At 33.6% G+C, this 22,280-nt stretch overlaps 1 protein-coding gene across 7 annotated transcripts in view; it reads right to left on the reverse strand.

Annotated features, from left to right (window-relative positions):
- Nucleotides 1-812: 812 nt before the first annotated feature.
- The window catches only part of PAPOLA (poly(A) polymerase alpha), a 59,825-nt gene continuing 38,357 nt past the window's right edge, over nucleotides 813-22,280 (reverse strand). For 2 of the 7 annotated variants that reach the window (XM_045561108.1, XM_045561164.1), the window contains 7 exons: nucleotides 19,826-19,947; nucleotides 15,102-15,244; nucleotides 11,932-12,032; nucleotides 11,483-11,703; nucleotides 7,630-7,692; nucleotides 5,760-5,834; nucleotides 813-2,982 (listed from right to left, as the gene is read on the reverse strand). In XM_045561108.1, coding sequence (XP_045417064.1) covers nucleotides 2,887-2,982; nucleotides 5,760-5,834; nucleotides 7,630-7,692; nucleotides 11,483-11,703; nucleotides 11,932-12,032; nucleotides 15,102-15,244; nucleotides 19,826-19,947 — 821 coding nt within the window. In that variant the 3' untranslated portion in view covers nucleotides 813-2,886. The remainder of the gene's footprint in view (nucleotides 2,983-5,759; nucleotides 5,835-7,629; nucleotides 7,693-11,482; nucleotides 11,704-11,931; nucleotides 12,033-15,101; nucleotides 15,245-19,825; nucleotides 19,948-22,280) is intronic. The other 5 variants (XM_045561118.1, XM_045561138.1, XM_045561128.1 and 2 more) reach the window with 5 other exon arrangements.

Genomic DNA, 22,280 nt, shown 5'->3' on the forward strand with positions numbered 1-22,280 from the left:
AACAGTCTTAAAAGTTAAATTATACTTTTATTAAAAAGTTGTCCCACATTGCAGCCATATATTTTTATATATAGGGAAGGTATTCAAATTTGGAATTTTACAAATGAAATATGAAGGACTACATGTCCCTCAGAATAATGGTTTCCACATAAAGAGGGCCATCTCCCCCCCCCCCCGCCCCTCCAGCTCAAGAAACTTAAGATATCCAAGAGCTGGCCATCACAAATACAAAACAGTTCATTCCTAACCCATTAGTTAAGTTATGCAATGTTGTACATTTCAGGGTTTAAGAAAAGCAATGTCTGATTTGGATTTAGTAAAATAAGAAACAGAATCCTGGCTGGTTGAGGGCTATAATTCTAAATTTACTGAAAAACAACAGTGCCACCTGCTGACATCGGAGATACAGTGCCAAATGCTTTGAAACCCAATAGCTTTGAAAAGGAAGCATACTTGTCTACATGCACAGAATAAATACATAGGTAACATACAGTGTCTACAGACACAAAATAAATATTTTGGAGGTCGGAATAGCTAAAAGTGAATTAACTATATTCATGTTTTCCTCCCTAAAGATTACATGCAAAACAAATACCTGATTATTATGTGACATATAAATATTTTGCTGCTGCTAATGGCTTAGGTTAACCAGAAACCAAACTTTTCCAAGGTAACCAAAGTAAAACCAAAGTAAATTGTTTTGCAAATCTTCACTCAGAGCCAACTATAAACTTCTAAATAGAACCAATAAAGTCACTAAAAAAAAAAAAAAAAAACCCAGAATAGTCAAAAGAAATCAGCCAACTATGGGATTGTGCTGTTTTTTTTTTATTGTGTTTTCAATGGAGAAATACATCATCTGTTTACAAAATAGCTCTTGAAAAATACAAGGAGTACAGATACTATAAAACAAAGCAAACTCCAGTCATGAGACACTACATACATCATGCGAAAGCAACAGTCTGATCTCCAGGTTATGAAAACTAGAATTAAAAAGTCACTACACAGAAAAGGTCCAAGTTTCCAGCTTGGCAAAACTTGGGTGCAGTTACATGAAACGTTTAATAAACTGAATTGTTTTCCCCAATGTGTAAACAAAATGACAAGACTAAATCTGTGCCTGGTAATTTCAATCTAACTCTGAAGCTACACAAAACACACAGACACCTTGTACACTTCACCTGTTAGTATGACCATCTTTTCTCATAGGTGGTGGGAGGAAGGGCAAGGTGACTGTGCAAAGCGTGGATGTGGGAAGCAGAAAGACTGTGTACTAGACATCATAAAATCATGGTGAAAAGAAAGCCTCAATTAATGCATAGCCTAAGGGGGGAAAGACTACACTCCAACTTCGGAAAATTAATTTAGAAGGATGGGGAAGAGTTTAAGTAATTGCAGTTTAACATGAAAAATGCACATGTGATAGAATGGAGCACAATGGAGGATTCATAAACATGCTCATCAGAAAAATCTGTTAGGTTTATTTTGTTCAGATTAAGAAAGAGTGAGTAAGTTTATCAACATCTGGCATCCCTCATACTTTGTAAAGATAGATGTTCTGCTTAATTATGAGAAATTATTTTCTTTAAAGAAAGTTCCTAATCTTTTGATAAAATAAAAAAGTAGTAGAGAGCTGATTAGATGTCAAGTGCTTGTTAGAAATGATTTTTTAAATGCTTCTATATGTAAAATGTACTGACAAACTTTGGTAAATCATTTAAAAATAAAAATTAGTTTTAAAATCTTGGAGAAAATGCCTTTTTGCCCACATGTTTAAAATTGAAAATCAATTTTACTACAGACAGGAGTTCTGTGGAGTGTACAAAATTCCTCTTACTTAGAGATCAAACAGCCATCCAAGATAGATATCATGTTTCACAGGCATTACTTTTAGTCACCCTAAAGTTTCAGCCACGGGACCAAGATTTAGTGTTCTGTGCCATGTGGCCACAGGGTCATTGGTTTTACATCATGGCTTAAGAAAATACTGGCATTCTGTTTCTTATGAAGTAAGTCCTACCTTGTGCATACAAGCAAAAAGAAAAAAGAAGAAAAGGTGGGAAGAGGAGGTGCAAAAAGCTTTTTTTGTTTTGAAGACAACAGATTGAAGGCAAAAGAATACAGAGCTTTCACAGCTCAAAGAAAAATATCTGCTGGCCGATCGCTGATTTGTATGCACTATAAAACAATTCTATAAATAAAACCAATATATCATTTCTTAATCATGACCCCATCAAAACCAAGTTATTTCCTAATTATTCTTTCAATGTCAAATGTACCCTAAAGTTGACATTTCATTTTTAAAGGTTACAGCTACCCCATAGGGACTGAACTAGATGTACTCTTATCCTTTCTCTGAAGTATAACAGTACACCACTGCACAACGGTATCCAATTTGAAGACTAATGGTAAAGGAAATTCTTCAGGAAAAAATGAAAATCCATCAAGCTGAAAATCTAAAATTAGTTCTACTTTCTAATAAAAAATACATAAAAGTGCATCATCAGAATAAGTAATTCTTATGCCAGTTTGTATTGCAAATTTTCTAAACAATGCATCAAACATAAACCCAATCCAGATGTCAATTATGGATACAAATATAGCTTGAGGTGTTTTTTTTGTTGTTGTTTTCGTTTTTTTAAAGGCAGTAATTTTTTGAAATTGTTAATGCAACTGTTGCTAACACAATAATAATAGTACTCCTGGCTTCACATACTAACCTGGACTTCCGATCAAGTGCTGATTAGCCCAGTAAGGGAGGTCACCAAAAAAACCCAAATCCATTTTCAGTCATGTCTAGTCTTGTACCCTCCATTCTCCTTTTTTAGCATTTGAAGACAACAGGTTGAGTTGGCAGATATTGTTTATGGACCCCTGAGGTTGTTTTTACCGATTCAATCTCAGTTTTATTGAATTCTTGATAACAGGAATAGGATTTGCAGGGAGAGCAGGGATATCAGAAAGGTCTGTACTGGATGTTTTCTGAGAATGAAAGCAAAGAACACAACATCGTTCAAAGCACTGTAATTTAATGATGAGATGTATTTTCCATTGCTTTACTTCCTAAGAAATGATGGAACTTTATAATGAGAAAAAAAGTATTAAAAATTTAAATAAAAATACTTTAAAATGTTCTCAAAAATGGAATGCAAATATGACAATTACTACATTTGTTCTATAATTGTAGAAATTTAAGTATGAATATTTTAATATTTTAGCAATATTAAACACTCCTAAGTGATTTCAAATATAGCTTTTAAAAATACATTCCTCTAAGAATCACCTATCATATAATTAAGTTAATGCTAAACTGTATTTACTTATTATAGCACTAATAGCTGTAATATTAACTGGTATTGGAGCACCCCCGTGTGGGAAAATACTTAAAGTTCACCTTATACACAGAAGCAGCAGTAAATTTATTAATTTTTGACACTGTAAATTGTAAAATTAAATCTATATAGCTGACCAATAATTTAATTACTCTACATTTTTAGGTGGGTTTTTATTGTGTTAAATATATTAAATCACAAGATTTCTTTAACATTTAAAAAGAGATGTATTTTAAAATGTTTTGTTATGGAAAATTCCAAACATACCTCAAAGTATAGAGTACTGTATAATGACTCCCCATGTATTCATTACCCAGCTTCATCAATTGTCAAATCAAAGCCAATCTACTGGCCTCCCACCTTCAATCCCTGTATTATTCTGAAGCAAATCCTAGAGATCCTATCATTCCATCTGTAAATATTTCAAGGTTTATCTCAAAACAATAAGAACTCTTTGTTAGATATAGCCACAATATTATCACCTTCCTAGAAATAAGTATGTCCCTAATATCACCAAACACAGTGACATAGTTTTTTAATCAATATAATCATTCTTTTTTATAACTGGGTGGTTTTTCTCCCAATGGCTCTAGAAATCCTTTCTTTAGCAAGAAAATTCTATCCAGGCATGGTAGTTCATGCCTATAATCCCAGCACACTGGGAGCCCAGCACTTTGGGAGGCCGAGGTGAGAGGATCCTTTGAGGTCAGGAATTCAAGCCTAGCCTAAGCAACATAAAAAGACCCCATCTCTACAAAACAAAAATAAAAAAAAAAAATTAGCTGGGCATGGGTGGCACGTCCCAGCTACTCAGGAGGCGGGAGGATCATTTGATCAGGAGTTTGAGGTTGCAGTGAGCTGTAACTGCACCACTGTACTCTAGCCTGGGTGACAAAGTAAGACCCTACCTCTAATAACAAACAAACAAACAAAAACCAGAGAGAAAATTCTACTCGCTCATAAAAATATCTAAGAGGCAAGTATCCATGGATACTAATTATTATAGGGATGAACTCAAGAAGACAAAACAATGAAAATAGTTCTAGAGAGAAAGGCGGCAAACCAAAAGACATGCAATCACAATCACAGGACAGTTTAAGTTTGATCAACAGGTTTGTCTATGTATCAATATTAAGTGCAATACTTCCTAATGTTATTTTAGTTACCCCTCCCAAAGTTTTATTAGATAAATATTATGGAAATAAAAAACACTCAAGAAACTAAACATATTTATGTATCTCTAAAGACTGAAAGTTAACATCCAGCAAAATCACATTTTAGATGATCACAGTAAAGTAACTATATGCCACAAAGTGGCAAAATGATCATTGTATTATCAGTACAGCAGTATTACTAGGCAGCAGTTAGTTATCTCAGTTACTTTGTAGAGGTTAATCAGTTTACTATATACTTAAAGAAAATATTTACTTTGTGTCAGAGTTTGACCCAGACTTTGAGGTTTATTCAACTTGAAAGGATTCAAGAAGAAAACAATTATTTCATAAACAAAATGAAGGTTCACAAATCAATGAAAAAAGATTCCAGATGCCTGCTGTATACTGTAAGGGACTGTTCACAAGTAGAATTGCTCGGACAAGTGAAAAAATAATTCTGAATAACTATGGGTTATACTAAATAACTAACTGAAAACTAGTAGTGAAAACTGAGGCAGAAACACATTTTAAAAATAAAAAGGTAGGCCGGGCGCGGTGGCTCACGCCTGTAATCCTAGCACTCTGGGAGGCTGAGGTGGGTGGATTGCTCGAGGTCAGGAGTTGGAGACCAGCCTGAGCAAGAGCGAGACCTCGTCTGTACTAAAAATAGAAATTATCTGGCCAATTAAAAATATCTATAGAAAAAATTAGCCGGGCATGGTGGCGCATGCCTATAGTCCCAGCTACTCGGGAGGCTGAGGCAGTAGGATCGCTTAAGCCCAGGAGTTTGAGGTTGCTGTGAGCTAGGCTAACGCCACGGCACTCACTCTAGCCCGGGCAACAAAGCGAGACTCTGTCTCAAAAAAATAAATAAATAAATAAAAATAAATAAATAAATAAAAAGGTAATATTAACCCTACAAAAAAGTATACACAGAATGGTTTTCAGTTCTTTCCTAGTTTAAATTTCATTCTTTGACCTATAAATAAAACCTCTATATGAATCCTGTATACATGAGTAGTAAGGATTTAAATGATTTGCAATATTAAATAATATATAAGGGAATGAGTTAGAAACTAGACAGCACAAAAGAAAGATTCCATTAAATCCAGTGCCCTGCCTTAAAACCACAATAAATAAATTTATAGGCCTAGCAAGTACTTACTTTCACAAAGATAATTTTAATAGTCTTCTATGAATTCTCATTTTAATTCAAGATACCACACTAACCTTAAGAACATTTACAAAACTCTCCTTGCTTTACACTTAGTACCTGAGAGGCCAACAGAGAAGCCGCTGTCTGAATAGTTTCTGATTGAGTTGTACTTGTCTCTGTATCAAGCTGTTCCTGTGAGACAAAGAGGATGGGGAGGGGGAAAAGAGACTTAAAAAAAAGAATAAAAGAACATAACTGGGTTTGGTGGCTAATAAAAAAAACAAACTGGAAGACAGGAGGGATCAAGAGAAAGATGTGACTAATTACAAAATCATCTATTAAGCCTCATTATGGGTTATGTCACCATTTCGGATATTTGAAAATTTCTATTTGCCTATTTAAATCTTATAAGGCCTGGTCAAAATATCCCATGACTTTCCAACTAGCTCCAACTTAGACAATAAGCAAACAATAATTAAAGACACACACAGGCACATTATGAAATGTTGCCCAGATGATAATTAACAGAACCTAAACCCAAGGAAAGCTCTTAGCTATGTGAAAAAAAAAAAAAAAAAACCCATTTAATATTGTTAAATAAAATTATCCAGAAGCACAAAAATTGCCTCATGCCTTTATTTAAAAATGTCTCTAAAAGATTTCTCTCTCCTTATGGTTTTTACTCCCCTCCCTCAAAATTAGTGCACTGATTCCACTCTAAGTATAATCAGAAAACACAGGGTAAACCATGTCATTCCATTGCTCAAAACTTGTTTAAGGCAGTGCACAAAAGAATATATAATACACACAAATGAAAATAAACATACTTTAAAACTTCAATTTCTATAAAATACAAATAAAAATAAAACAATGAAATATCAGTTTTCTCTTATGAAACTGAAAAGGGTAAACAAGGTATAAGGAATAGGAATGAAGAAGCGCAGCCTTTCTGGAGGACAACTTCGTAGTGTGTATCAAGTTTTAAATTAAGCATACTATTTTTTCATTAATTTACCCTGAATAAACAAACATGAAAGGATGGCAGGTATTTAGCTACAGTTAATATTACAGCAGGAAAGCACAACTTTCTTTTTTAAATGGAAACAATTGCTAACCATAGGGAATTGGTTGAATAAAATATGATAATAGCCTTAAGATAGCATTCTATGAAGCCATTAATAATAATTTTGTAGATTACATAATGACATTTTTTTCTTTGTTTACAAAGTGAAGCAAAATTAAAAGCAAAAGGCATTGGTGTGTATGCACATATGAGGGCACACACAAAATCTAGAAAGATACAAAGAGAATACATGTTAAAATATCCATCATGGGAATATGGATGACATGGGAAAAGGGAGAGGATATCCAACTTTTCTAAAACAAAGGGGAATAAAGTTAAAAGCCTTCAGCATCTTTCAATTTCTGAAAAAATGAGTCTTTCACATTTTGGAAAAAAACCAATCTACCTCATTCAAGCCCCATGCAGCCCAGCCAAACCCTTCTGCCAAAAACTGCTTCTCTAACTAATCATACCATACTCTTAACCCAATAGGGAGATGGCCTCATCCTGGACTGCCAAAAATCCTACGTATCCTTCAAGGACCACTTCAAATGCTATTTCTTTCTTCCATAAAAACTTTTACAGTTTCTGCAGTCAGAAAGAACATCTTTCCTCTCTTGCTCCTCAGAACCCCAACCCTCAATTGCTTTAATTTTCTTTGATAATGTAATTAATTACATCTACATCTTATCTTCTCAAATTAATCATAAGCTCCTTTAAAGGTATCGAACATGTCTCACTCACCACTATATTCCCTTCAGATTTCAGCATCATAAATTAGCATTAAAAAGGAACAAATACTTCCCTAAAAAGCAATACTGAAAAATATCTACAAGCTATAGCACAAAATACAATCTTCTAGAGACATTTCTATAACATCTTCCGCACTCTTGTGTATGTATTCTAAAGGCTAAATTAGTATACCTTTGTTTCTGTTTTATCATGTCCACTCAAAGCAAGACAGTTAGCATCTTCACTTGTTTCATCCTGTTTTTAAAAAAAAAAGCTTTATTCTCTAAAATGAAAAATTTAGATTATTTGCCAATCAATGCTTTAATTTATATATTTTTTAACTATAAAATGATTAAACCTGTAAGATCAAGTACAGTCTTAAAATTACTGGTTCCTTTTCAAAAATGTTTTTTCAGATTAATAAATTTAATATGGCTTCACAGTAGCTACTAAAATTAAAAAGAACATTAGGAAAACTGTTACTGTAGATCATCACCACCTAAAGTACATTGCTCAAATCACTAAGTTTATAAAATATTTTTTGTAAGGGGGAAAAAAAAAAAAAGAGTTCCCTGATCAAGCAAGTTTAGGAACTTGGCATACTATCACTCTCCCGTTCTGGGAGACTCCATACATATATTAGCACATAAAAAGTTCTGAGAGATTCTATAAACAATACCACTTTAACTTTCCTGAACATAATTAACCACAGAATCTCCCTTCTTGTTAAGACCTATTACCACCCTGAAGAATACAAGATTTGAGAAATGCCTGCCTTGGGTCTCAAAAATCACTTTGACACTATTTTTTCAGAACTAAAATTTAATTTTTAATGTGGCTTTCAAAAAAAAAAAAAAAAAACATAGAAACTGCAGACTAACTTATAGATTAGAGAGAGTTAATATGATATCATCCAATTACAATAAGAAATTTATGTCATGCAAATAAACTTAGAAAACAGTAATATTAAGTCACAACTGGGCAAATCTGAATACTGACTCGATATGTTAACACTGGAATTATTGTTAATGTTTCTGCGATAAATACACTGTGGTTATGTTTTTTAGAAGTCTTTATTTTTAGATACACAGTGAAATATTTATAGTTGAAATGGTATGCGTGGGACGTGCTTCAAAACAATGGGGGAGTAAGTGGGCAAGCAGATAAAACAAGGCCGGTCATCAGTTGTTAAATGTTGAAGCTAGGTGAGGTAAACATGACAGCTCATTGTACTTTTGTACATGTTTGAAATTTTCCATACAAAAATTTTAAAATGTATACAGCTTACTTTAGCTATATAATCTAGGAAATAAAGCAAGCTTTTTTCCTATTTCTCTTTTACATTACCATTATATTCAAAAAGCTTCAGGATATGATGATCATTAAACAGAACTAAACTACTTCACATTATCTAAAACTCTCCAATCTATATACATGTTAGTGGATTACTGAGTGGGACAAGTATTTCTTTCTACTTTGCTAAAATTTCTAATATCAAGTATTTGTTAACAGAATAAAAGGCCCAGTTTAGAAGGGCTTCAAAATTAGGCTATTCATTATATAAACATGATATAATATAGATATTATATAATATTTATGTTATATATAATAAAATTCCTCAACTTTAGTACCATGGGATAATTAAGCCTGGGTTCTAATCCTGCCTCTGACTCTCTGACTGTAATTAGATTTGGAACTGGAAAAGCCCCTAAGCAGCACATTCCTCTGCTGAGAAATGAAGATTAGCCTATGAAATAACCTGAGATCTCTTCTCTACCTTGTAATTCTATGTGCACCAAGGAAATGCCATAAACAAAATCCAGTCTGAGAAATTATACAGAACAAAAAAACTACAGGAAAAAAAGGGACAGGGAGAATCTATATTTTAAAGGAGACTTAAAAAACATCAAACAATTACAAGGTAGGTATCTTGTTTTAGTTCCAGATTTGAACAGATTATTTTTTTTATAAAAATCAATCAGGGACATTTGAGCACAGAATAGATATTTGATGATACTAATGAATTGTTAATTTTTCTAAGTGAGCTAATTTTATCATTTATGCTTTCTTTTTTAGATACGTAATTTTAAAAATTCTAAAAAAATGATATGTCTAGATTCTGTTTTTAAATAACATAAGGGCAAGGGGAAAAGGAAGAAAGAATTAAGGGTACATAGTTTGCCTGAGAGCTCATTACAACTGAAGCTTGTGTGATAGGTACAAAAGGACATTAAACGACTCTCTTTACTTTTGTATTTTTTTAATTTCTATACTAAGTTTTAAAATTCTATATTCCTATTGCTTCTCTAAATCAGATAAGAAACCCAAGTGTCATTCTATCAGGATAAGCACAAATAAAATTGCAAACATTGTGCTGATATAAATTTATTTAGTCAGAGCTTTCAGTGTGCCATCTATAACATTAAGGAAACCAAATGTTAAAACATCTAGAGTTATCTTTACACGTACTTTACTAAGGTAAAAAGAAATTCGAATTCTGAAATGCTCTGACAACTTCAAACAAATATCAGTAGGCACAATGTGTAATTTATACCAAAACTAATACATTCTTAGGTTGCTGTACAACACAATCATGTGCCAGCAGGGCTTTTAATAAGATTCCCAGGCCTAACTCCCAGAAGGTCTCTGATTCAGTGTATCTGGAGGAGGCCCTAAAATCTGTACTAAAAACAAGAACAACAAAAAACCTGAAAAAGTAATTCTAATGTACAACCAAGGATGGAAATCACTGCCTTAAGAGGTAATTACACAGACACAGAAGGGTTTTCAGAATACATCTTCTAAGATAACAGATACAGTAGGGCCCTTCCATATCTGTGGGTTCCAAATCTATGAATTCAACCAACCACCACATATCAAAAATATTTGGGGGGGGAAACAAAAATAATACAATAATAAAAAAATAACACAAATAAAGTACAACAATTACTTACACAGCATTTACACTGTTTTAAATATTATAAGTAATGATTTAAAGTACTATAATATATCCATTTTTCATTCTCATTTTGCATAAGAGTAACAAAATTCATCAAATTATTCATTTTTAGTTAACAGTAGCTATTCCAAAAGCCTTCAGAATAAACTAAGTAACAGAATACTTATAAATTAGAGACAAATAATTTTTCACCGTTACCAATAAAAACATTATAGACTCCATAAGAAACCTAGATTTTTTTTTTCCATTCTAAAAAACCTCTGGTGTGATAAGTAAATTCCTAAATTCTCAGGTAGAAATTACAATGAAATGGGTGCTTTTGGACTATCATCTCTGGGGCAATACGGGATGCCTTGTTAACATGAAAACAACATAAGAGTGATTCCAGGGAGCAATGAAATTGTGTAACAAGACTACTTCTATTTTAAGATTCACACCAAATCAACGTACATTTTTAATGGTTTTCCAAAAATTGTTTCAGACTGTGACAAGGTAAACCAGCTACTATAGAAAGTGCAAGTATTGCTACCAGGTTTCCTGAAGGGCTGAAGGAACTAATCATTCAAGGTCCCAAAATAAATCTGACTTTACAACCTTATTCAGTCATCCATTAAGAATTCCCTGAGATCCTCTAGTATTCAGTGATCCTGTAATACCATATACAATACAGAAACTCCAAAACGCCATCTGGATCACAGAAGCAAAAAACCGTCCAAAGGTGCCATCAAAAAAATCAGTACAAATAAAAGATACAGTCATTAGAGAATAATAAAGATGACATGTAATTCTATGCTAAATTGTGTTACAGAGTACATATGTTAACTACACACATACTTAAAACACTTAAATGAAAGACACAGCTTTATGGAAGAGGTACTTACTGAGAAGAGACAGAAAGGTGAAGAGAAACTATGGCACCAAATTATTACAGACACATCTAAAAATTTTCTAAAAGCTTTGCTGCCTGATCCTTCTCAATTTTGGCTCACAGTTTTCTTCCACTGGACTTAAAAATAAGCAAGCTGGTATTGGCATAGCTAACTAATATATTTAAATATATATATACACATATATATATATATATACCTCTTCTGTTTTGGTTTTCTTGGGACTCTCTTCTTTATGAGGTGAGGATGTCCTTTTGATTCCCACTATAGGATTAGGTATTTTTGTTGCTGCATTTCCTGAAGGTCTAGGTGGTGGGTTTACCAGACGTATTGAAGAAACAACTCTGGAGACCGTAGGCTTTGGTGGTGGAGAAATGGCTGGTTGTGTGGCAGTTTGAGGAATGCTTTCACTCGATGTACCTAAGTAGCAAATATATGAATAAATTCAAAATAAATAGTTACAACATCAAATTGTAAACTTTTTTATTTCTCTCAATTTGATTTCATGAATAACTTTCCATGCAAATAATAAAATGGCATTTAAAAAACAATTAAACCTACTCAACAAACTTATTTTTCAAAATGAAGGCTGAACCAAATATACCTTAAGAATTATTAATATCAAATCTATCAAACCAATCTCCTTACCCCCTGAGCTTTCACTGGAATTTACTTGTGGCACAGAAACTTCAGTAGCCTGTATGTTGGTCATGGATGCTGCTGTTACAGCTGGAGCAGGACTGTTTCTGCTAAAAAAAAAAAATTAAAATTTTTTTTAAATTAAATTTAAAAGCAAATAAAAAAAAAAGTGAAAATAAAATTCAATAATACTTGATATGTGTAGAAGTTATTTTCTAAAGTAAATGATTTAGTTTTACTTCCCATACATATACTTCAGTAATGAACTTTATCTGATAAAATATAACCAATAATCAAAAGCACACATTCTAAAGCATCACTGTCCAAACAGAACTTTCTGTGATGACAGAAATGCCCTGTACTACCATATGGTAGTCACTAGAAAGACAGAACTACTCTGCACTTGAAATACAACTAGTGAGGAACTGAATATTTAATTTTATTTAATATTAATTAAATTTAAATTGCCACATATAGTTACTGGCTAAAACATTGGCCGGAACAGTTATAAAAGATCTATTCTTTTTTTTTTTTGAGACAGAGTCTCGCTCTGTTGCCCCGGCTAGAGTGAGTGCCGTGGCATCAGCCTAGCTCACAGCAACCTCAAACTCGTGGGCTTAAGTGATCCTAACTGCCTCAGCCTCCCGAGTAGCTGGGACTACAGGCATGCGCCACCATGCCCGGCTAATTTTCTCTATATATATTTTTAGTTGCCCAGATAATTTCTTTCTATTTTTAGTAGAGGCGGGGTCTCGCTCTTGCTCAGGCTGGTCTTGAACTCCTGAGCTCCAGTGATCTGCCCGCCTCGGCCTCCCAGAGTGCTAGGATTACAGGCGTGAGCCACTGCGCCCGGCTTAAAAGATCTATTCTTAACTGATTTTGGCTAACAGGCTTACTGATTTGGGGTGTATCAAAAATCGTTTTAAAGTTACCAATAAGAAAATGGTCAAAAAAACAGAAATAAATTTTTATATACAACGTCTAAAGGTTTACGAAACCCTAAAAGACCATACTATAGTCCAGGTAATCAACAAAGATTCTTAAGTGACATGCGGATATTTTAATATTGTACTTTAAAAATAAGTTATTTTAAAGCCTCTGTACTTGCCCCAAGTCTCTCCCCCATTTCCTTTGATTTCACATGCCAATCTCAGCAAAGGAACTTGTTTCCTACTTCACAGTCAAAGCCATTAGCCAGGAATTATCCCAAGTTCTAAGTATAAATTTAAAACAGACACACCTCTTCTTCTCTATATAATGGAATTATTCTTCTCATCATATACCAAAGCCCAATCTATGTTCTAAATCCCACTACCTCAAACGATCACTCCTTTACTGTATCTCTTCAACTGTTCTGTTTTAAATAAATCCTACACATTAGCACTTAAATAAGCTCAAGTTTTTATTACCTCCTGAAAGAAAAATAAAAACAAAAAGTCCTCTGGTTACTTGCTCTCCCCCTCAGCTATGCAGCCCACATTCTGAAACTGGTGAATGACGACGCCATGACAAGGATGAAAACACATGAAGAACTTTGATTTTTTGTACCTAGGCAACTTTCATCACGTGCAGCCATAGAGCAGTTACCTTACTGAAGCTAAGTAGCTCACTGGTACATGAATGTAAATGAAGTCAACAAAGCAAGTGATACCAGCAGGGACAATATCAAGATGGGATAAAGGGATGAAGGGGAGAGAACCCTCAAGGACACAAATATTTAACCACTAAAAAAAAAAAGGAGAGTTGGCCAGAGAACAACCAGATGCAGGAAAAAACCTGAAATAGCTAGCAAAGTGCCTAGTACATAATAAATACTCAGTATTTGTTCAGCAAATATACAACCACATACTTAAAATTCAGTAATTTTATGTACAGAAGTTATTTAATGTTACCTCAAGTAACTAAATTTCAAGACTAAGTTTGTGAAATTACTTAGTACAGTTCGTATGCATATTTTATATACATATGCACAAGGTCAAAGTACAGAAAGGGTTTTACAAATCCCCAAATCCTTAATAAAATGTCTGCTTCTTCACTTAAGAAAAAAAAAAACACTAAAAATAAAAACATAGAAGTTAATGCTCTACAAATTGGAACTATTTTAAAATTAAAGGACTTCAGGGCTGAAGTCTTCAGATTATGCACGATTGGCCTAAATGTACCTCATGTACACAAAGTCCAAAGGGAAGAAAACTGAAATCCATGACACCTCGGCATTTGCTATTTCACACTCATCCAGAGAATCATCCAACCTGTACCTCTGCCATTGGTTATACATTAACTGACAATCCAATTTTTAAAACTGATTTTTAAAAACTGAAATACACATATATTAATAAAGTGCTCAAGTTGATTAACAAAGTAATCAGCATAACCATCAAAGTTTAAAACACTACCAGCATCCCAGAAGTCTACTGTAAACAGTTCCCTATGAAAATACGGTAGCATGTTCATAAAAAAATCCTAGAATACACTATAAAGACTTACAGAAACTATATATGAATATGGCTTTATTGGGTTCTAATTTTTACTGCCACAGACATGTATTCCTTTCATAGTAAAAAATTTTAACTGCTTTATGCTGGGCACGATGGCACGCACATACCTATAGTCACAAGCTATTCAGGAGGCTGGGGCAGGGGGATCACTTGAGCCCAGCAGTTCAAGGCCAGCCTGGGCAACGTTGTGAGACTCCGTCTCTTAAAAAATATCTATATAAATAAATACATTTTAAGTGCTAGTTAAATGCTAAAGAGATACTTAATTCCTCTAAAACAAGTCTAACTAACCTTTACCTTCTCTAGAAGATCTCTAATAGTTTCACAGATACGTTCCCCTGCCACACAGGTATAAGCAATTCTAGGACAACAAAGTGGTTTTGTCCCTTTTGTCTATTCTCCTTAGCACACCATACAGTTCACTGTAGCAGTAGGTGTCTAAATATATAAATTTGGAGAAGTTACAGCACTAACATTCATTCATATCTGAATCAAGACATATGAGTCCCAAAAATAAAACTATGACACATTAGGAAAAACTAAAAAGTACTGCCCCCAAATAGGTATTTTTTTAAAAAATTGGAAGTTGGAATAAAAATGACACTCTTAACAGCAACAAGAGAATATAGCTAATGGGTTTGGCATACAGCCACTCCTCTTCCGTTTCCTCTTCTTCCTTACCCCTGAGAGCTGCCAGAACTGTTCAATGGACTGGTCTTCATAGCACTAGTAGGTGAAGGCACAGACATGCTGTTATCACTGTCCATAGACAAGTCAAGGCTGCTGTCATTCAGAGCTGTCAATCTGACACCTTCTGTTGAATGCTGTAATTAATAAAATATTCAATCAAATATATCTTTATTTCATTCAGATCTCTGAAACATGAAAAACTTCTACTTAATATAATTTCTACTAAAAAACACAAATCACTAAGTTTACGAATATTAGAACTGCCATAATGATTGTAAAAGGCAAAGACCTTAGGAGTCACACATGTCCTAACTTCTAAGGAGGCTTCAACATAACTACAGCTCTTATGTGGGAGAAAAAAGGAGAAAGGAATGGTACATTAAACATACACACTGACTATAAGATACAACAAAAATTAAAAAGCAATGTAATATGAAAACATGTATCTTGAATCAGAGGACTATAAATATATATATACATATATATGATGAAAAAAATAAACATGATACTAACAATGACTCCCTCTGGCTAGTGGGATTAAAAGGATGTTTTTAGATTTCTAATTATCCTACAATGAATATAAAAATTATGAAATTTCAGAAAGTTATGAAGTACAATTTATTGCCATTCCTTACTATTTGTCAATAAAATGAGCCTCTCTCAAAAGCAAGAGATTTCTAGCACTCTAACAGCAATTTAGGATTTTAAGAGAGTACACTTAACAGCATAAATTATCCTGTGAAAATTAAAGCAGAAATAATTTTCTGAAAATTAAACCTAATACCCACTAATGTTGGGTCCTCCTCCTTAAAAACCAAAGCACTCCAAAACAGATAATGTAAGAAAACAAACAAAAAACTATGAATGGTTTTATGAGATTAAAGTTGATTTCTATAGTGACAAAGTTTTAATTTTTGCTATTCAATACTACAATATTACACTGATTCCTTCGGCTTCATTGTTTTTTCAGAATATTCACTTACCTACACAAACATTTTAATGAAAATAATTTACACTGTTGATAAAAACTCATTCCATACATGTGTGTGTACAGGCTCTGCTCTCCAGTTCCCCAAATGACAAGATACTCTTAATCTTTGACTTAGCACTAGAGACACCATTTATGCACATAAATCAAAACTGAGTAAGATGAGATTTGGCAGAAGAGAAAGGAGGAAAGAGTAATGTCATTTGCTTATGAAGTCAGTTGTGAAACAAAAGTATCTATAATAATATTCTCAATGAATATCTCTCTTATTCAATGATGCTTTCCACCAGATATGAGGATTTATTCAGTAAGTAAATTATATTCAATTCTACATAGTTACCTGCCTGACCAGATGACTAAACACCTGTTAAGATAACAGGCCACCGCTGCGGATATGAATGTGAAAGTTTTAACTGGTAGGTCTAAACACAAAACAGCAATCAACTGCTTTGCTTACCTCTGTATCTATATACTTTGGTACCAAGAGATCTTAAAGTCAAATAATCATAAACATTCTACCAAAATTTTTAATAATAAATAAGACAAAGAGCATACTATACAGAGAAACAAACACATATACTTTACAGTCAGACCTAGGTCCAATTCCCAGCTCATACTACATGATGTTGGGCAAGTTTCTTAGTACTCCAGTTTCTCCCATTAGAGATAATACCCACAGGTAGCTGGAACATTAAATATAGAAAAGGACCAGTACAGTCCTTTGCAAATAGCAGTTATTATAATATAAAGAAGCTATTAATGAGAGTCCAAAGAAACCATTCATGGATCTAGACTCCTAGATATTTGTTACTTACAAAAACAAGAAAGTGCTACTTTACTAATGCAAACTTGGAAATAATCTATTAGGAGGGCAGATTTAATCGTACTATAGCCATACAAAGAAATATTAAACCACCACTAAAAATGTAATTTGGATAGATGATCATACTATATTAAGCACAAAAAAGGCGAGGTCACAAAATGGTAAGTTTCATCAAAAACCTTTTCACAGGCCGGGAGCAGTGGCTCACGCCTGTAATCCTAGCACTCTGCGAGGCTGAGGCGGGTGGATTGTTTGAGCTCAGGAGTTCGAGACCAGCCTGAGCAAGAGCAAGACCCCGTCTCTACTAAAAATAGAAAGAATTAGCCAAACAACTAAAAATATATATATAAAAAAAAAAATTAGCCGGGCATGGTGGCGCATGCCTATAGTCCCAGCTACTTGGGAGGCTGAGGCAGGAGGATTGTTTGAGCTCAGGAGTTTGAGGTTGCTGGGACCTAGGTTGACACCATGGCACTCTAGCCTGGGCAACAGAGTGAGATTCTGTCTCAAAAAAAAAAAAAAAAAAAAAAAAAAAAACCTTTTCACAATACATATTATATGTGATAACATGTATACTGAACACCCTGTGCAGAAATAAGCTAAAATGTTAAGAATAACTATTACTCTATTACTGCAAGGTAAGATTATAGTTGCTTAATTTGATATATAAAATTTTTGCACTAAACATTTCTAGTCATTAATGATTTGCTTTATATTCTGGATGATTATAGATACTCCTTTAAAAAATAGAATAAAGAACCTTGCATTAAAACTTACTTTAACTCTACGTAAGGTTGTTCCAAATATCAATACTGTAAACAGTAAGAGTTTAAAAAGGTAATCTAAATCTAGGATTCTGGGAAATCTAACTGCCTCAGTTATTAATGGCTATTTTAATAAAACGGAAACAGCAAAGTTCTAAAGAATATAAACATCTATTTTATATTCACTTCTGAAAACATAAAAAATGTTTATATATTTTTATATGTAGTAAATCTACGTTTAAGTACAATTGCTTTAACCCAATCAAGGACAATAAGAAGGCAAAATGTTTTGACCTGACACTTTAGTTTAAAAATAAAATTGTTTGATGGCAAATTTTACAATAAATAAATGAAATTCCTTGGGAAAAGAACAGTACATTTTTGTCACTTTTTTACATTATTTAGTTAAATCATGAAACCATTAGGTTAAGAAGAGAATAACAATTTTTTAAAATAACATATTTAAACCATTAAAAATTGCATTTTAGACCTTTCCCCACCCAAAAAAAAAAAATCTATGTACCTATCCCCAAGTTGTGAATAATGATGGTGATAATAACAGAAGCTAATGTGAGCACTTACTATGTGCCACGAACTAGTCTAAACCACCCTTTACATCTGTGTTGGTTCACTTAATCCTCACGATATACCGAACAAGACAGGTTAGTATTATTGCAATTTTAGAAATGAAACAAATCAAGAACAAGACGTTTGTTATATAACCTGCCCATCTCACAACTAGGAAATGGTGGAACCTGAGTTTGAACCGGGCAGTCTACTCCAGAGTCCTCGCCCTTAACTTCAATGCTTTTGTACCATATGCCCTCTGTTTTAAGAAACATTATAAAGTTAAAGCCCTTTGTGTATTGATTTCATTCTTTTCCTCCCAATTCCAGACCCAGATAACCCACTATTATCCTGAATACAGTGGTTATCAATTCTCTAAAATACACTTATTTCATATTCTCTACTAATTATACTGTTTCATAAGTTTTTAAACTTGTAAAGTTTACATAACACTTGAAAATGGTACATATACACCTGTACTTTTTATTCAACATATTAATAGATGCAGGCTGGGCGTGGTGGCTCATGCCTGTAATCCTAGCACTCTGGGAGGCCGAGACGGGAGGATCCTTTGAGCTCAGGAGTTCGAGACCAGCCTGAGCAAGAGCGAGACTCCATCTCTACTAAAAAAATTTAGAAAGAAATTAGCTGGACAACTAAAAGTATATATAGAAAAAATTAGCCGGGCATGGTGGCACATGCCTGTAGTCCCAGCTACTCGGGAGGCTGAGGCAGAAGGATTGCTTAAGCCCAGGAGTTTGCGGTTGCTGTGAGCTAGGCTGACGCCACGGCACTCTAGCCTGGGCAACAGAGTAAGACTCTGTCTCAAAAAAAAAAAAAAAAAAAATAGATGCAGCTATAATTCACTTACTCTTATAAGGTATTCCATTATAAGAATAAACCATCTGTTTTTGAAATCACTTAAAGAAAAACTGTAATTGTTATCTGTGCACTACAATTCTAATATGCCCACTATAGTAAGTCCAAATAAAGAAATAAATGGGTCTAAGTTATTCAAAAGGAAACACTAATACTAGAACAACATACTGCAAAAATATTAACTCTGGTAACCTATACTCAGTAATTTTTAAATAATAAACATGTATATTTTATACATTTACCAAAAAAAGTCATTTTTATTTCTTTAAAATTCTCACATAGGGGAGATAAAATAAAAAATAAAAAACTAAAAAAAAGTCTCATAATTTAGTTAATTCGCATATTACCTTACTAATTTAATTTTATTTGCTTTTTAAAGGAAAGTATATTACATGCTGACGTGGAATTTTTAAATGGATAAGAATAAAAGGCTTTTAAAAGAGAATATGGGTGTATACAAAATAAGCACATGAAGTATCACCACTAATCCTGGAGTCTAAAGCAAGTTGTGTCCAAGAGAACTGATCAGAGCAAGATTTCACATAATGGAACTGCTCCATATAAAAGATTTTTTAAATGCTGTCATCTATTTCAAATATAACTTATTAACTGAGACTAAATTCTGAAATACTGATACTCAAGATGCATAAAACATTATGTTAGTAATGCTTTTGTAAGTACTTTCTAAATTTACCTTTTTCTTTTTCTGAAGCACATGATTAGGTAGTAGTTGATGGAGTTGCTTTCTTTTTACATGCATTGCAGCAATTTTCATATCCACCTCAAACATCTTGCTGTTTATTGCTTGCCTATAAACTACACAATTAGGAAATTGTTACAAAAAATAGAAACATTTTAATAAAGGCAGTTAAATTCACTCCAGAGAAACTATTCTAAGTAAGGATCCTTTTGCCATCAATACTGCATATCTGTGAATTTATCAGGTCAAGACCCATCTCTAATCTGACATAATTCAATGCCTGAGCAAACTCTCCTTCTAGCACAAGGTGTACATAATGAATAAAAGCACAAAATACATTAATTTTTTCAGTATAATAATTCTTTAAAAGGCTCTTAAAGTAGTAACTTTAAAGAGTAACTCTTTATGAAATGGCAGAATTGGAGAAAAAGGGTTTCCTAAACCCAGACCCTTTTAAGCTACCATTATTATTTAAAACTTTATCCAAGTATGGAACACATGTCATAAAATAAGTCAAACTTACTAAACTATCTCCAAAACCACCTTTATAAGAATCTGCAAGATAAAATTTTAAGATAACTAATGACATATTTTCTATTATAGAAATAACTCAAATAACAGAGGTCACAGGTACAAAAAGAAAATGCTACAAATAAATCAATCCAAATTATTTAGTTCCAGATGGTGCAAAAAAGGAAAAATTCAGTCATACAAAAAATATTTACTGCATTCACATTGTTCCAGACACTGGAGATATAGCAGTGAACAAGGGACACCAAAAGAGCCTCCCAAAGGCTACATTCTAGTGGGGAGAATAAAGAAAAAAATAAGTAAGTAAAATATAATCTGTGTCGGATGATGATTAAGCACTCTGGAGAAAAACTCAGTAGGGAAGAGGATAGGAAGATCAGCCTAGAAGCTGTATTGACATGTGACTAAAGACTTAAATGAACATGAAGAAGTGAGCTAAGTACCAGGTGGAACAGCATTCCAGGAAGCGCAAACATCAAGAACAAAATGCCCTGAGCCAGAGAACATGCCTGGACTGCTTGAGAAACAACAAAATCACAAATGGGGAAGAGGAAAAGTAGAGATCCATAATTCCTTATCTGCAACTCTAAATTCTCACAAACTCCCAACACCGAAATTTTTCCTAAGAATGGCAAGAACACTCATCAACAAGCCCTGTTCTGAACTATCTGTAGCTATTTTAATGTGAATATCAACAGTTCCCTGAATAAATACTGGTTTTGATAACCAAAAGCTGACCAAGGCCTCACCGGGTAGATTACTTACTAACTTTATTGCCTTTCTAGCTCCAAGACGTATGGATGAAGGATTGTGAACTTATAATAAGAGGTGAGGTCAGAGACATGAGAAAATCAGATCAGGTAGAGGCTTGCACACCACAGTAAGGACACTTGGACTTTTATTCTGAGTGAGATGGGCATCCATTATAGGTTTTAAGCAGGTGAGACATAACCTAGTTTAAAAATATTATTTGGATGCTAGGTGAAATAGTTGAGGGGCATGGGCAGAACAGAAAGGCTATGGCTACAGCAATAATCCAAAATGATAATAATTGTGGCTGGGGCTAGGGTGAGAGTGGAAAAACCAGTAAGTAGCAAAAAATCTCAATGTGTTCTGAAAGAAGAGACAAAAAGATTTTATAATGGATTAATATCAAGTAGAGGAAAAACAAGAGTCAAAGATGACCCTGAAGTTTCTAGCATGAATAATCAGAACTAGAAGTTAGAGGGAACTAGGGGTAAAAATTTATATTCTGAACATGTTAAATGTTTTATTTTAAAAAATTCTAAACGGCCAAGCGCGATGTCTCAGGCCTGCAATCCCAACACTCTGGGAGGTCAAGGTGAGAGGATCGCTTGAAGTCAGGAGTTTGAGACCAGCCTGGACAACAGAGTAAGAACCCATCTCTACCAAAAAAAAAAAAAAAAAAACTTCCATGAAGTATTCCATTAAAATGTTTCAAGATACAGGACATCTAAATATTTCCTTTCTAAAATACCTAAAAGATCCTTGAAAAATCTCGATGGTTCATTAGTATACTCTTTAATAAACAGCTCAACTTTGACACAACGTACAAAACAAATTTTCTAATTCAAATATCTCTCCATGACTTGTTAGTTCATAAATAAAGTTGACACGAGAATCTTTACTTTAGAAAAAGACACTTCGGTGGTGTTTAAGCAGGTGGTACATCATCGTACATATGGCATTTTAAAAATCTATGGGGGTATTTTTGTTATTACATTGATTAACAGTTGCTACTGGCTAGAGACAACAGGTATCCCTCAATGTGGACAGTTCTACCCAGGGAAGAATTGTACCATGTTCTACATTCCTAAACATAAAAAATCTACTTTGTAATTATTTGAACCAAGAATTCAAGTTACATAAAAAATAATGTACTTTAAACTGAAATTTC

Source organism: Lemur catta, chromosome 1 (assembly GCF_020740605.2).
Source record: "Lemur catta isolate mLemCat1 chromosome 1, mLemCat1.pri, whole genome shotgun sequence".
NCBI classification, from domain to species: domain Eukaryota; kingdom Metazoa; phylum Chordata; class Mammalia; order Primates; family Lemuridae; genus Lemur; species Lemur catta.